Genomic DNA, 16,404 nt, shown 5'->3' with positions numbered 1-16,404 from the left:
AAAGATCAAGCAAATTCAAGCAACCATAATCGAATGAAGAAATAAATGAAGAAGTATTAGGCGATAGCACTGACCCAATTGTAGAGAATACCCATGAAATTGAGAATACACTAGATGATAATGAAAATCAAGAAACTATTGATGACTTGAGTCGTATTTATGATCCGGGAAGATGGAAAAATTTAGATAACAAGTCAAAAAATTTAGTAATAGAGAAAGGTCCAATACGTGAAAGTGATATAATTTTTCCCAAAGATGAAAATTCTAGACACTTTGCAATTTCTCATTATGTAAGAAATTTATCAAATGGAGAGAAACATGATAGGAGATGGTTGGTTTAACTTCTCTTAGAACTAGATTTGAACAATTTAAAGTATTTGAAAATCTATTTGGTTTTTTGTTTAACTTTAAAAAACTTAAGCTATTAGATGAAGATACTTTGAAAAAATATTGTTTGAATCTTGAATGTTTTTTAAGGTATGATGGAAATTCTGATTTAGATGGTTTGAATTTATTTTCTGAAGTAAAGGTTTTAAGGGAAGTTTTTCAAAATGATGATAGCAATTCGATGAAAATACTTAATTATATTAAACATATTGATTCTTTTCCTAATGCTTATGTTGCTTATAGAATAATGTTGACTATTCCTGTTTCTGTTGCTTCCGCAGAGAGAAGTTTTTCCAAGTTGAAGTTGATAAAGTCTTATTTGAGGTCATCTATGTGTCAAGAAAGACTTAGTGGACTTGCTATTTTGTCAGTTGAAAAAGAATTGTTAGACAAACTTGAGTATAAAGATTTAATTTCTGAATTTGCATCTCAAAAAGCAAGAAAAATGGATTTTGTGTAATTTTCTTGCTTTATATTTTGTCATTAAATATAATTATAAAAGACCCTCATTTTTCTTCTCGCACAAGGCCCCCAATTTCTTTGAGCCGGCTCTGACAGGGATGATCGTTGACCAGTTTCGTAGACTTCAGGGAGGGTCAACTTTCACCTACTATACGGAGAGCATTTTTCTTATCATCACCTTTTGGATAGAAATGATTATAATAGGATTGTTGAAAGAGTGATGCTATTCGGCCCGATTCACGAGCCCGAACGATCCACTCACGTGATGACACGTGGCAGTTTGTTGCCACGTGTCATCACGTGAGTGGATCGTTCGGGACTCGTGAATCGGGCCGAAAATCAATTTCCTTGTTGAAAACTTCTATTTTCATCCCACACTCGTTTGATTTGATGTCTACAAGGACTCGTTGTTATTTTTGAATTTTTTTCCCAACATTTTTTTTTTCTTCAAACGCTTTGTCTTTTGACTTGACTGAGTGATGGCTCTAGAGGTCCAACTCAGGACATAAAAAAAGAATCTCGAATTGAATGAATAATCACCCTGAAAATTAAAAAGAGCAAATAATAGATAATAAACAAAAAAAAATAAAACAAAAAAGAACAAGTTTTTCCGAGTCAACAAACAGCAACGAGAAAAAGTAGAGAAAAGGAAGAGCGAGCAAAAAAAAAAAAAAAAAAAAAAAAAACTTAGCACAATCAGCGATTCTCCTCTGTAAGTAGTTATCGTTACCAAAGCATCGATTTTTGAATTTTTTTTTAAATTTTATATATTTGTATTTGATTCTGCTATTATATTCAATTTGGCAATTCGATTCCGCTTTTCATTTGAATCGAAATGGAGAATGAAGATTGATTAAACATTTCTTTCTATTTTTTTTTCTTTCTGATTTTCCTGTGAATCAACCGAAGGCAAAAAAAGCTATCCCTAACTTCGATTCGCGAAAGTCATCGCTGATTTTCGGCTCAAAAGCTCGGTCTTCTCAGTCAAGGAATTGACTAGAGCACGAAATCGAAACGAGGTCTCGCAGTAAAAGCTCGGCTTTCGTTGTGATCTACGAGAGTTAAGAAATTAAAATGTCGTTTTCGCTCGTGGATGCAATCGGAATGGATTTTAGGATTCCAAGAAGCTCTTTTCTTAAGTGGTTCTCATAGAAAAAAATTAAAAAAATTTGGGGATTTCGAAGTGACTGTGGATTTGGGGATCCCAATTAAGTATGTTGAAGCAGTTTCTCAGCAAGCTTCCCAGGAAGTCGTCTTCGAAGAGCAGCGAGAATTCGAATCCGAACCCGAGCTCGAACACTTCGACGAGCTCGAGAAGCGGCGAGTTGACTAGAAATCACGCCTCCTCGGAAGCTTCGAAGAAGAAAAATGCCGTTCCCGTACAATCATCGTCTTCCTCGTCGTCGTCGTACGAGGCTTTGCCGTCGTTCAGGGACGTTCCGAGCTCGGAGAAGCTTAACTTGTTCGTCAAGAAGCTCCAGATTTGCTGCGTCGCTTTCGACTTCTCGGACCCGACGAAGAATCTCAAGGAGAAGGAGATAAAGAGACAGACTTTACTCGAGCTCGTCGACTATCTCACGGCCTCGAACCAAACCGGGAAGCTTCCGGAGAACGCGATGCTAGAGGGGATCAAAATGGTCTCGTCGAATCTCTTCAGATCGTTCACGCCTCCGCCGAGGGAGAGCAAAATCGCCGAAGGTTTCGACCTCGAAGAAGAAGAGCCGTCCATGGAACCCGCTTGGCCTCACCTCCAGATCGTCTACGAGTTTCTTCTGAGATTCGTGGCCTCGCCGGAGGTCGACGCCAAGCTGGCGAAGCGCCACGTGGACCACTCGTTCATCCTCAAACTCTTGGAGCTCTTCGACTCGGAGGACCCGAGGGAAAGGGAGTACTTGAAAACGATCCTCCACCGGGTCTACGGGAAATTCATGGTCCATAGACCGTTCATCAGAAAAGCCATCAACAATATCTTTTACAGATTCGTGTTCGAGACCGAGAGGCACAACGGGATCGCCGAGCTGTTGGAGATCCTGGGAAGCATCGTGAACGGGTTCGCTCTCCCGCTCAAGGAAGAGCACAAGCTTTTCCTTGTTCGGGCTCTGATTCCTCTGCACAAGCCCAAGTGTCTCGTGGCTTATCAGCAACAGCTTTCGTATTGCGTGACTCAGTTCGTTGAGAAGGATTGCAAGCTCGCCGACACGGTGATTCGGGGCTTGGTCAAGTATTGGCCGGTCACGAATAGCTCGAAGGAGGTCATGTTCTTGGGCGAGCTCGAGGAGGTTTTGGAGGCGACTCAGCCCGCCGAGTTCCAGCGATGCATGGTTCCATTGTTTCGGCAGATCGCCCGGTGCTTGAACAGCTCTCATTTTCAGGTATCAAATTTATTTTGCTTTCGGGTTCTTTCTTGCCTAGTTTCGCTAGGAATGAACTTCCATTCAATATACTGTTAAAAATAGTTCAAGACAAGTAGAGAGATTCTGAGTTAAAAAATTAGTGGGGATTATAGAATATGTCAAAGTCAAGAGGAGTCATTGCCTAGCTTTCATACTTTTTCAAAATTAGTGGGATTATAGAATATGTAAAAAAAAAAAAGATATTCTTGAATTCGGTCGTTTTCATACTCTTCAAAATTTATTTGCATTCGGGTTTTTCTTGCCTAGTTTCGATAGGAATGAAGTTCCATTCGATTTGTAAAAAAATAGTTCAAGACAAGAAGAGAGATTCGGAGTTGAATAGTTACACCCTGTACGTAGAGTTGAATAAAATGGGATCATAGATTACGTAAAAAGTAAATTAAGATGGGAGATTCTGAGTTGAATAGTGATACTCCGTATTAAACCTGGGTTTCCGTTCCGTTCTGACCAGAGTTCCGACGGGACTGGATTCGAATTTCTGTTCTGGGAAAAAAAAAATGAGATCTGGGCAAAGGGAACAGAACAGAATTCAGGATTTTTTTATTTTTTTTTTATTTTTTATTTTTTATTTATTTAAAGATAAGAGTTTCATTATTCACATGATTTAACATAAAATGGGATTTATACATTATGTATTAAATTGCGCATACTCTATATTCACCGTGATTCAACTCTAAAATAGAGTCCATTGGAGAGATGTCCATGATATTCTAAATATAGTAGTCTCGATTATTGAGAAACCCGTGTGTGATAACGGAAATGAATTCTTATGTTTCGTCATACTCTGGGTTTTTGTGATTGTGGCATTTTGGTCCCTGACCTATTGTCTTTGAAACATTTTGATCCTTTTTTTGGTGCTTTGTTTTTTAAAATTCAAAAACATAAACGACTTCAAACATATTCACAAACTACAATATATTAGTTTTATAAAATGAACAAATTAAATAATATTTTGACCTAAAACAAAAGAAAATCACGTTTATCACACCTTTGTTTGATCTCATAAGCTAAAAAGATAGACCCCAGTTTACCGAAAACTCGGATTGATTTGATTTCTTTGTTTTTTTTTTCTTTTCGTTTTCACAGGTGGCAGAGAGAGCGCTGTTTCTGTGGAACAACGACCACATAGAGAACTTGATAAAGCAAAACCGGGGCGTAATATTGCCCATAATATTCCCGGCCTTGGAGAGAAACACGAGAAACCACTGGAACCAAGCTGTTCACAGCCTCACCTTAAACGTCCGGAAAATATTCCAGGACCTCGATTCCGAGCTCTTCAACGAGTGCTCGGTCGCGTTCCAAGAAGACGAGGCCAAGGAAGAGGAGATCAGAGCGAGACGAGAGTCCACTTGGAAGCGTTTAGAAGAGCTCGCCGCTAAGAAAGCCTCGAGCAACGAAGCCGTTCTCGTTCTCGGAAAAACTCCACCCGAGAGGCCGAGCAACTAGAAGGTCACACACACTCTTCGATTGGCTCTCGAATTATTATTTATTTATTTTTGGGAAAAAAAAAATTTGATTTAGTTGAGGGGGTTTTAGTAAATGGCTCAGAAGGATCGGGTGTCTATGCGGTTATTTATTATTAATATTATTATTATTATTATTGTTATTCGGGTTCTCGGGGACGATCAATCGATGCTTGGGTGAGAAGAGAAAGAAGAGAATAGAAGGGATCGGATCATATAGAATTCCGATCTGCTGCGCAAAATATTCCAGGGAAGAACATTGTTCTGTTGATCTTTCTTTGTTATCTCAAATTTTCAACGCTTTCTTTTTGTAGATTTTTCCTTTATTATTATTATTTTTTGTTATTTGATATGCTTGCGTTATATAAACCCAAATCATCAGTCGAAAAAACATAAAATTTAGAATTGTTGTATGAAGTGATCCAACTTGAAACGTTGGAGATTGCATAGTAGCTGATGTTTCAAGATTTTTAGGATAGTTAATCATTATGATTCAGTTTTCTCCGTGGTGGTTTGGTAATACTAACACAGTATATCTTTGACGTCCACGTCTTTCAGTTTCCGAGGCGTATTTCCGAAGCATGATGATACAGTTCTTTCTAATTCACCAACCATGTTCGGAATCAGAATTCCCTTTTTTTTCTATGCTCATTTTGTGATGTTTCATTTGCTAAAGTTTCTAACGGCTCTAGGATTATAGATAACAAAAAGGCAAGGAAAGTAAAATGTGTCTGATGTGTGTTTATGGTGTTTTAAACCATTGGAAAAACATCAACTAGTAACTTTTCTACAAGAGTGTGAACTATTACCCACATACAGAGCATTAAAGCATCTTAAGAAAAACACATTGTTTACGAGCTTCGATATAAGTTTTGGAAGAGATGATACTAAATAATAATAAATGTTCCCTACGGCCCGCTTCATTTATATATAAGTTTTGGAAGAGATGATACTAAATAATAATGCAGATCCTTCTGAAGAAATGTAGCTTCTTTTCAACAACATCAACCAAATTACAAGCCATAAGAAGAATTATTTGTGTTGGATTCTCTAGTTTGGTTTGACAAAACAATTTTGTTAAAGTTGTTCGAGCGAAGCTGTAAGAAAATGTTTAAGACTCGGGTTACTTGTGCTGCATTGTCCGCCCGCGCGAATATAGCTGAAAACCTCAGTTTTCAATTAAAAATATATTGAGTATATATATTATCGGATATTTGGTTTCAAATTGTGTGAGATTCGCGAGAGATTTATAGGTTGACCTAATAAAGCTCCTTGAAGTCGAATTAAGTCATACACTCTTGTTAGGTAAATTCACGCCGCGTTAAACCTTGAGCTAATCTCTTTGCCTTGAAAATTTTCATCGACAACTAGCTCTCGGTGCTTGCAATTCTGTGATCATTGCCTGGATATGAATTTGTATGTGCGTGTGTTTGATAATCTTCTAGAGAAGATTGGATGAAACATAGAGAGAGAGTACTCTCGAATCTGAGGGGAGCTCGGATTTACATCCACAGGAAGAGTCAAAGACAGGTGTTTGTGAGAGAGTCAGTAAACTTAATATTCCTATTCATTTGACTGATTGATATTGTGGATTGTTTTTATCCGGAATATCAACCCCTTAAGTAGGTTGAATATCGCCGAACATAGTTATCAATTATCTTGTGTCCTTTACTCGCTTTAGTTTGATTGTTTGTTTGTTTATCACTTTGATTAAAACTGCCTAAAAACAATCCGTTGTTCAAAAAATTATTTCACCCACTAATTGAACAACCATTTTAATCACCTTAATTTAACTTCACATAACAGCCTTTTGAAATTATGAAACTTTTTCGCCAGTTTAGGATAAAATATACTATTTATATACAAGAACATTACTTGCCCAGCTGTCTGATCAAATTTACTAATTTTATGGGTATGACAGAAGTGATTACGAAAACAAATTACTACAAAAGAACGAAAAATAAATAAATAATGAAGATATGTAAGTGCTTATCATAATTTGTTAACTTATTCCACGTCGGTTGTTCAGATTTATGTATACATAGATATTGTTCATAGACCGAGACATAGGATATGGCCAATAATGTAAAAATTTCAAAACATAACTTGGTGATCTTTATTTATAGATGGTGATGGCCTGACTGAACTCATTAGATAAATTTGACGTGCTGAGTGATATATATTATATATATATATATATATATATATATATATATATATATATATTTAATGTGTTTTATAAATTGCGGACAATGTTACATTTGACTTCAAAGGTCTTTGAATTGCATTACACACGCTAGCCTCAAATTCCAATGTCCAAAACTGAGTACCATACTTGTTTAATTAGGAGATAATTACTACGTAAGTATATAGCATTGCTAGTCATCACGGATCTTAGTATATTTATTTATGAAATTTTCTGCAAGTCATCTTACACATTTTTTTTTTCATTTAAGGATTATTATTCCGAAAGTACGACTTAAGTAATATTTTTTATTATCTAATTAATTAGGGCTATTTATTAAAAAAATGACAGTACATGTTATACATTAAAAACAGTATTTTCATGATATTTTGTCATTAAACAAAGCTTTTTTCATGAACTTTTTTGTTGTCATATTTTTAAAATAAATAACTCCTATAAACACTGGATAATCTCTTTTATTTGCTTATTCGGTTCATTTCTAAGTGGTTGTGATCAAAATATAATATGCCTCTCTTCGATATTCAGCCTATAATCAAGATATTTTATGTTTTTCTATGCATATGGAATGGATACATAACCTTATGCAAACACGCCATCTCGAATTTGGAGAACAAGCTTCCTAAAATATCGAATTTGGATTGAATGCTTAACGTTATTTATTTAATTCATCAGTGTCGTAAAACTGTACGCAATAAATAGGGTAAAAATTACTAAAAAAATATAATGTTTTAAATTAGTTAATTATTTAATTATCTATGCAAAAAAATAATAACAATGAAGATATTTAATTTTACGTGTTAACATATTTTTTTTATACGGTTACATAAAACACATATTAGATTTCTACAAAATTTAAATGGACTTATTAATTAGTTGCAGAAAAAATACCTGCTTAATTACCCGATGGACTTTTGAAGGAAGTTTTTTTCCATTGTAAAAATTTCGGACATTCCCATTTCCACAACATAAATTATTTTCGTCGTAGAAAAAATGTTGTGTGTTTTTTACGTTCCACGACGAAAGTTAACTTCCACCATTTTCCACGACGAGAATTAGTCTTATCATGAAAGAATAACGCTTTTCGTATACTTCGCGCGATGAAAATATTTTTTGCCGCGTTCAATGAAAGCTTGTTTTCACGACGGGAATATATCTTACGTCGTGGAAAAAGTGTGATTTTCTATGATCAAGTTGTGATGTGAACATTTTCATCGTGACGTAAACTTATTCCATGACAGAAATGATTCCTGTCATAATAATTTGTCTACATAGTTTCTGTTTCAATCTATTTTATGTGTATTGATATAATTTTGTTTTTTTTATGATTTTGGTACACGTATCATTTTTACTTCATTTAGAAACTTATATTGGTGATATTAATCAAGTCCGTAAAACCCGAAAGAAGGCACCGTCTGATATATGTTAAAGATACAACATGAAGGAGATAAAATAACAAATTATTGTTTATAAGGTCACGAGTTTTTTAATCTTACAACTTTCCACAGTCTAATTTCAATAGAATATTAGGTTTTTCGTTATATTATTGTTGTCTAAGTTTTTTTTATTATAAATAACAACAGTAATTAAAGTAATATATAGTCATTCAGAAAACAAAAGAAAATATTTGTACAGAGATATTATCATTCTCCAATTATTAATTACATATGCTATAGTATAGTAGTACATCGCTTACGGCCAAAGATTCAGGACTGAAATTTTCCGACCGAATACACATTTTTCTAGTTCATATTTACTGTATACATAATATTTAATCAACCAATTATTGGAGATGACGTAGCATAAGAGAGAAACTCTTGATCAGCTTCAAGTTTTGCCATATCTTCAGGCTTGAGGCAAATAAAGGCCTCTATTCCATCACCATCTTTCTTGTCAAAGAAGGTAACAGCGTTTTGAAAACCCCTCGCCGCTGAGCTCATCCAAACCGGTTTTCCGAACCCGAAATCGGCCTCGTAGATCGGAAACCTACAAAGGCTGCTTAAAAAAAACCCTACCACCTCGCCGCTCAAAACCCTAGCTTGCTCTTTCTTGATCGAATTCAAGAACTCCGCTCCGTTCCCTCTCACGAACCCGACGAACCCTCCGTCTATCTTCCTCAAATCTTGCCCTAACCGCGAAGCTAGGGTTCGACAGTGCCGATAATCACCGTCGAGATCGGTGCTCGCCAACAACGGCCCGGTCGTGGCCGAGAGAGCGTAGTAGTTCCCGAAAGAGTGGTTCGGCAATGGCGGGTCGAGCTTTGACCGGATATTCGCGGCGAGGATGACCGCGTACTCTTTCGCCGGGTGTCCCGGCTCGCCGAGCCCGATGGACCGTCCGAAACGAGTCCACAAAAAGGCGGATAGAACCGAGACTCGCGAAGCCGGTTTTACTTCACTATTATGATCCCTTGAAACCCTAACCCTAAGAGCCTCGATCTTCGAGCTCTCGAAGACGAACTTCTTCGTCGTGGTCTCCGCGCACATGCCCTTGAAGGCACCGGAAGAGATTCCGAGCTCAACTCCGAGGGAGGGATTCGCCGGAAAAAGCTCGCCTGAGATAAACTCCGGGGAGGTCGTATCGTCGCCTCGGGCGATCGCCGCCCAGTTCTGGAGGAATATGAGCGACGAAAGCGCGTCGCCGATGAAGTGGTCGACGCACACTCCGATTACGACCCCACCGCATGAAAAAGCGGTGAGCTGGACGGCGAGGGGTAGTTTCGGAATTTCGTCGAGGGTCACCGGCAAAAGCTTGTTGAGGTCAAACATGTTGACCGGGGTCTCGAGGACGGCTGAGAGTTTTTCTCCGGCACGGGCCTCTATGAATAGAGCTCCATCGTCGTCGCATCGGAGAACAAAGTTTCCGAAGCCGGCGTCGACACGGCCGGCCAGAGGATAGTAGAGAGTTAGGGCTTTGGATAGAGATTCCTTGAGACTTTTTGACACGTCAGCGATGTGATCATGATGATGATCGTTTACGTTAGTTTTGTGTTTCAGCGATGAGTAATAGTATATGAAAGGGCAATAGGCTCTCGGAGACATTTGGTCAAGGAAAGAGAGGTTGTAAAGGCGGAGATTTTCTGGGGTCGGAGAGGAGGGTTTGATCATCTCGTTTGAGATTACTTTAATATCCATATTTTTCTCGCTTTTCGCTATAGGACTTATGAAATGAGATACAAGTTTTTTGATGTGTAGTGTAGTAAGAGATTTCTTGATCGCCTATAATTTATATTGAATGAGGATCACTTTATGAGGTATAATATGTTATTTGACTAGATTTTGACAGCTTAACATACGTTGTTATTTGGATATATAGATTGTAACATTGTCAAATAATGATATACAAGCAAGGTGATATTCCAGATGTCGATCCCCGCATGAACTCATGAAGAACAATGGCCTATAATTTATATATTCACGATGACTTACTAATTTTGTGGTTATATTCAATAAAAAATATTGTGGTTGAGATCGCTTCATGAATCATGATGCCAGTAAGTTTTTGATGTGGCAGCTTAATAACATGCGGTATCTTATTTAAAAATATATTGTTATGATCACACACATAATTTATAAAATGTCGAAGATTTAGGGATTCATACAGAAAATAATGAAGAGTTATTCATAATGATACATGAAGAGAAACATATAATAATCTGAATATATAACTTTTATTTAATTAAATAAATAAAAGATTGAAATAACCTTACATAAATATAATAATGACAAATATATTATGCTAATAAATATTATATCATATATATGTAATATTATACGATTATGAGCTATATCTAGATTTCTTTTTGTCAGAAAATTGTTATAGCGTACTTCCATGTTAATTGTACAAAACATAGTATTTATTCTAACATGACCAACTCATTTATACATGTACTTATTAAGATTATTGTAACAATTTTTTTTTTAAATGGTGAATATTTTCATTGTAATATACATATTGTTATATCTGTATCCTTGCTTGGTCAAGGGATTGTTTTCTGTATCTTGATCGATGAAAGAGATATTGTAAGTTTGACGAGATGTTTTGTTATATTTTTAGCCTATAATATTTTACTCCTACACAACAAAACGTCTAATGTTTGAGATACAGCTCATACAGCAACATTGTCTCTTAAGTATCTTATTTTCTGAGCTCTTAAAAAAGATGACTTGCCCTTGATTTTCGGAGCTCACATGCTAACTCCAGCCAGGTGTCGTATAAAATTTTATAATCTCTTCTCACATACGCAACAAAAGAAAAAAAGAAAAGAAAAAGACGACACAAACAAATTTTGTTATAAATTCTTATATCTCTCAGCTGCATACTTACGTGAGAAAACGAGGAAACCCGAGTTTAGTTTTTAACTTTTACACAATAATTTGATGAAGTAACAAATAAAGATTTGGTTACTGTATTTATTTTAATCGTATGATACCTAAAATCATACTATTTTTTTTTCCTTTCCAAATACTAATTTTATAGAGCACACTGTAAATTTATGATAAATTTTGTATCCGTTCTTGACTCTCATGTTGATGTGAACTGTACAGTTAACATTCGTTATAAGATAGGGTGATAAAATAAGAACTGACTCAAAGATGAGGGTATACGATAAATAATCATTTATAATTAATTTAGTTATATTGGATTATTATATAAGCACTTATTTAAATGTGTAAAATGAGTTGGCCATGTGACTAACTCTAGACTTGCATTTTTTACAAACGTATATATTGTTTCACACACATACATGTGATCGAATACGCATTAATTAGCTGTCACATACAGTCGTTGACTTATTAGCGGATAATGAGTTGAAAGCACTTTGTATCTCATTAGAGACGACTTTTATGTCCCATCTATATATACACATATAAGAACTTCATATATATATATATATATATATATCATATGTGTATATATATAACAGCTTCCATACAAAAACACATTCCAACGATAAATATACACAGAAAAATGGAGGTACAAGTCGTCTCTAATGAGATCATCAAACCCTCTTCTCCAACCCCAGATCATCTACGCCATTACAATCTTTCTTTCCTTGATCAAATGTCTCTCAAAGCTTACAGTCCTTTCATTTACTACTACGCCTTGAATAATGATAATATCGCCGAAATATCCAAAACGCTTAAGAGATCCTTGTCTCAAGCCCTAACTCTCTACTATCCACTTGCCGGGAGATTCACCAACATCGAAAAATCTCTCGAATGCAACGACAGAGGAGCTGTATTCAAGGAAGCTCGCGTGGTCAACGCAAAGCTCAGGGAAGTTCTGAAAAGTCCGGTCCCGATCGAACTCAACAAACTCCTTCCGTTCGAGCTCGACGAGTTTGCCGAGATTCCAGTCGGAATCCAACTAAACGAGTTCGGCTGCGGAGGCATCGCCGTAGGAGTTTGTGTAACTCACCGGCTCGGAGATGCCTTGTCATGTCTAAACTTCATAGGAGACTGGATGGCTATCGCCCGCAGAGAAAACATCAAAGCCCTAGTTCGACCCGAATTCGTCTCGGCTGATATTTTCCCTCCAAAGAATATAATCGCCGGTTCTGACACGACTTTTTCCATGACGAAGAACATGTGCACCACGAACGTGACGAAGAGGTTCGTGTTCGATCGCCAGAGCATCGAGGCTCTTCGGTCAGAATTCGAAACAAAAGGAGAGAATAATGAGAAGTGTCATCGCGTATCGCGTGTCGAAGCGATGTCGGCTTTCATATGGGCTCGTTTCGCAGCCTCGATGGAGCTAGCCGAGACTGAGCCGGCAGAGAAGCCCTACGCGATCCTCGAAGTCGTAAACATTCGTCCAAAGATGGACCCTCCGTTGCCGAATCATAGCTTCGGTAACTACTATAGTAGTTCCGTGACGACGGGATTAATCAAGACAAGTGGCGAAGAGAATTTCGGTCGCAGTTTGGCGAGGAAGATAGGAGAGGATTTGAGGAAGGTTGACAAGGGTTTTGTGGAATACATTAGGGTTTTCGGGGAGAGTTACTTCGAAAATATGAAGAGAGAAACAGCCAAGGGTTTAGAAGGAAAGCTTTTGGTGTTCATTTTCAGTAGTTTATGTAGATTTCCTCTTTACGAAGCGGATTTTGGATCGGGAAAGCCGACGTGGGTGAGCTTGGCAGCGAGGGGGTTTGTCAATGGCGTTACGTTCATGGACAATGAAGCTGGCGATGGAATAGAAGCTTATGTTTGCTTGAAGCCTCAGCACATGGAAAGACTCGAAGCTGACAAAGAGTTTCTTGCTTTTGTATCTCCGAAGTTTTATAGCCTATTATAATTGATTTTTTTTTTGAAGGCAGCTTAGCTGCACTGGAGTGGAGATAGGTGGTGTGGAATTACCACTAGACTATCCTAGGTACCACATATTATAATTGATGTTTAACATTCATATGTATATATATGCACGTTTTAATAAAGATTTACTTGAAAAATATAATTTAAAATTAATCAAAATTACTTAACTAACATACTTTAAATACTTTAAAGTTTAAAGTGATAATAATAAATATAAAACAAGTCTCATATTCGTAAATAAATAAATAAATAAAGAAAATGTTTCCCTTAGTTTTACAATCAACACACACAATCACAAAATACTACGATAAAATATGGAAGAAAAAAAGAAAAGCAAAGAAAATACATAATGTTCTTTTAAAATAAAATAAAAATAAATTAATCAAAGCTTAGGTTTTTTGTTGGAGGTGGATGTTGCAGGGGAGTGATCATCATTTTTGTTCTCCGATTCTTGGTCGATAAAATTAAGCTCAGTGAGATTGTAAACTTGACTAAAGGTAAATTGGTATTGCATTCTAGAATTTAAAATTTTCGTACCTTGAACATAGAATGCTTTTGTGATAACTTCTTTGGTTTTGAATATTGATTTCGATGAAATTTTTTGTGAACACTGTTGTTGCAAATGTGAATAACGATTAATTTTGTAAATTATTCAAAAAAAATTTAGATATGAAACACATATTATTCAAAATCTAATGTGAGTAAACAATCGGTTGGCAAATTACTACGCATTTCAACAATTATAATTTGGGATGAAGCATCACACATCACTTTTCTATTGAAGCCGTTAATAGATATTATTGCAAGGCTTAAATTTTTGCTCACTGCCATTTGGTGGAAAAATTGTTATCTCCGACGGTGATTTCCGGCAAGTTTTGCCGGTTGTTCCGCAAGGTAACCTCAGATTCTTTCAGCAAAACTCACACCCAAACTAGTTGACTAAATGATGCATGCAAAATAAGTTTACCATGGTTATTTTATTTTTCACGTCAAGTAACATAAAGATGCTACAAAACTTCATAGCACTGGAAATATACGCAACAAAGAAACACGAAAGTTACGTTCACATCAAGGAGATACAAAAGTAAGAAACTCTTTGTCAGCTTCGAGTCTTTCCATGTGATGAGGTTTCAAGCAAACGTAAGCCTCTATTCCATTGCCAGATTTGTCGTCCATGAAAGCAACGGCGTTGACAAAACCCCTTGCCGCTGAGCTCACCCACGTCGGCTTCCCCGATCCGAAATCGGCTTCGTAAAGAGGAAATCTACATAGACTACTGAAGATAGTCACTATAAGCTTTCCTTCCAAACCCTTGGCCGTTTCTCTCTTCAGATTCTCAAAATAATCGTCCCCGAAAACCCTAAGGTATTCCACAAACCCCTTGTCGACCTTTCTCAAATCCTCCCCGATCTTCCTCGCCAAATCGTGACCGAACTTCTCTTCGCTAGTGCTCTTAATCAACCCAGTCGTCACGGAAGTGGTGTAGTAGTTACCGAAGCTATGATTTGGCAGCGAAGGCTCGATCTTCTGACGAATGTTCACGGCTTCGAGTACCACGTACGGTTTTTCGGCTGGCTCGGTCTCGGAAAGCTTATTCGAGGCTGCAAAACGAGCCCATATGAATGCCGACAAGGCTTCTATACGCGAGACTCGGCGCTTTTGGTTGCTCTCGCCTTGGTATTCTGACCGAAGAGACTCAATACTTTGGCGATCGAACACGAACCTCTTTGTCACATTTTCGGTGCACATTTTCTTAGCCATGCCGAAAGAAGTGTCGAAACCGGCGATGACTCTTTGCGGGAATATATTGGCCGAAATAAATTCGGGATGAGTTAGGGTCTTGATGGTCTTTTCTCCACGAGCGATGGCCATCCAGTCTCCGACGAAGTTAAGACACGACAAGGCATCTCCGAGCCGGTGAGTGACACAAACTCCGATAGCGATGCCTCCACAGCCAAACACGTTGAGTTGGACTCCGACCGGAATCTCAGAAAACTCGTCTAGCTCGAATGGAAGGAGTTTGTTGAGTTCTATCGGGACCGGACTTTTCAGAACCTCACCGAGTCTCGTGTTTACCACGCGAGCTTCCTTGAAAAGAGCTCCTTCGTCGTTGCATTCTAGCGATTTTTCAACGTCGATGAATCGTCCGGCTAGTGGATAATAGAGGGTTAGGGCTTGGGACAGAGATTTCTTAAGATTTTTGGATATATCGGCGATATGATTATCATCATTCAAAGCATAGTAATATATAAAAGGACTATAAGCTTTAAGAGATATTTGGTCAAGGAAAGAGAGAGTATAATGACGAAGATGATCTGGGGTTGGAGAAGAGGGTTTGAGAATCTCATTAGAAACTACTTGAACCTCCATTTTTCTTTATTTATGGTAATGTGTTTAAATGAAATCTTATATGTTCTTATATGTGAATACATAGTCGGTACTTGGTAAATAAAAGTCAATATATGACAGCTTATTCCATCGGCAAGGAAAGTTCATAAATAGTATAAGATTAATTTTCCCATTGATTGTTAGGTGTACCTACAACATTAAATATATATATATATATATATATATATAGTGTATGCATCTTTATAATAGTTGCTGTGTACCCTTTTTATTCATTCCTAACACTGTTATAATAAGAGAGAAGCCAAATAAATGGGCCCTGATCAATTTTTATTTGAAAGATAGCCTATAAATTTTCCGCATTCAAAATAAATTTAGTATATAATTTTTTTTCCTTTTATTTTTTGGAGTTTTTGTGATCTCGAACAGGAGGCAATAATATACAGAAATTGTAAAATTTGAAAGTTTTTATGTAATGAAAAAGATAAAAGAATAATCGTGGAGAGATATTGCCAATATTTCGTAAACATTTAATATACCTCTCTAGGTCAACTCATTTTTAAACATTTCAAATAAGTGCTTGTATACCATTATCCAATATATTTTTTTTTTTTCAAAATTAAAGAAAAAGGAATATTATATCTTCATCGTTTAAGAGACATCCAAATAAAAAATGTTCAATATTTGCGGTATCGTGATTCTGACGTTTATCCGTCTAATAAGATAAAGATAATCATATCCTCCATATGTAATGTACCCACGATCATTGCATAATACTTCCGTAATTATTGATCTTTATATGACTGTCTTGATGT

General features: G+C 36.8%; 4 protein-coding genes across 5 annotated transcripts; 2 read left to right on the top strand and 2 right to left on the bottom strand.

The window, feature by feature from the left end:
* Positions 1–1,355: 1,355 nt before the first annotated feature.
* Positions 1,356–5,076, top strand: LOC149403487 (serine/threonine protein phosphatase 2A 57 kDa regulatory subunit B' theta isoform-like). 2 transcript variants are annotated; one of them, XM_089608911.1, is made up of 3 exons: positions 1,356–1,561; positions 1,759–3,221; positions 4,350–5,076. In XM_089608911.1, exons 2-3 carry the CDS (start codon positions 2,064–2,066, stop codon positions 4,707–4,709), a joined length of 1,518 nt encoding a protein of 505 aa, XP_089465037.1. In that variant the 5' UTR covers positions 1,356–1,561; positions 1,759–2,063; the 3' UTR covers positions 4,710–5,076. The 2 variants fall into 2 exon arrangements, with proteins under 2 accessions (XP_089465037.1, XP_089465038.1); XM_089608912.1 differs by lacking the exon at positions 1,356–1,561 and having other exon boundaries at positions 1,578–3,221.
* Positions 5,077–8,541: 3,465 nt separating this feature from the next.
* LOC149403486 (epi-neemfruitin B synthase L1AT-like) lies at positions 8,542–10,087 on the bottom strand. The gene has a single exon (XM_089609902.1). It carries the CDS (start codon positions 10,061–10,063, stop codon positions 8,705–8,707), a length of 1,359 nt encoding a protein of 452 aa, XP_089466028.1. The 5' UTR covers positions 10,064–10,087; the 3' UTR covers positions 8,542–8,704.
* A 1,775-nt stretch (positions 10,088–11,862) lies between these two features.
* LOC149403485 (limonoid 21-O-acetyltransferse-like) lies at positions 11,863–13,346 on the top strand. The gene has a single exon (XM_089608913.1). The coding sequence runs from the start codon at positions 11,901–11,903 to the stop codon at positions 13,224–13,226; it is 1,326 nt and encodes a 441-aa protein (XP_089465039.1). The 5' UTR covers positions 11,863–11,900; the 3' UTR covers positions 13,227–13,346.
* Positions 13,347–14,248: 902 nt separating this feature from the next.
* Positions 14,249–15,657, bottom strand: LOC149403484 (limonoid 21-O-acetyltransferse-like). The gene has a single exon (XM_089609690.1). The coding sequence runs from the start codon at positions 15,611–15,613 to the stop codon at positions 14,312–14,314; it is 1,302 nt and encodes a 433-aa protein (XP_089465816.1). The 5' UTR covers positions 15,614–15,657; the 3' UTR covers positions 14,249–14,311.
* Positions 15,658–16,404: the final 747 nt, after the last annotated feature.

The sequence above is a fragment of the Urtica dioica genome, chromosome 3, assembly GCF_054948205.1.
Source record: "Urtica dioica subsp. dioica isolate 48M chromosome 3, U.dioica_male_clone48M_v1_H2, whole genome shotgun sequence".
NCBI lineage: Eukaryota > Viridiplantae > Streptophyta > Magnoliopsida > Rosales > Urticaceae > Urtica > Urtica dioica.
The sequence above is the reverse complement of the archived record's forward strand: the minus strand, read 5'-3'. Positions and strand labels throughout refer to the sequence as shown.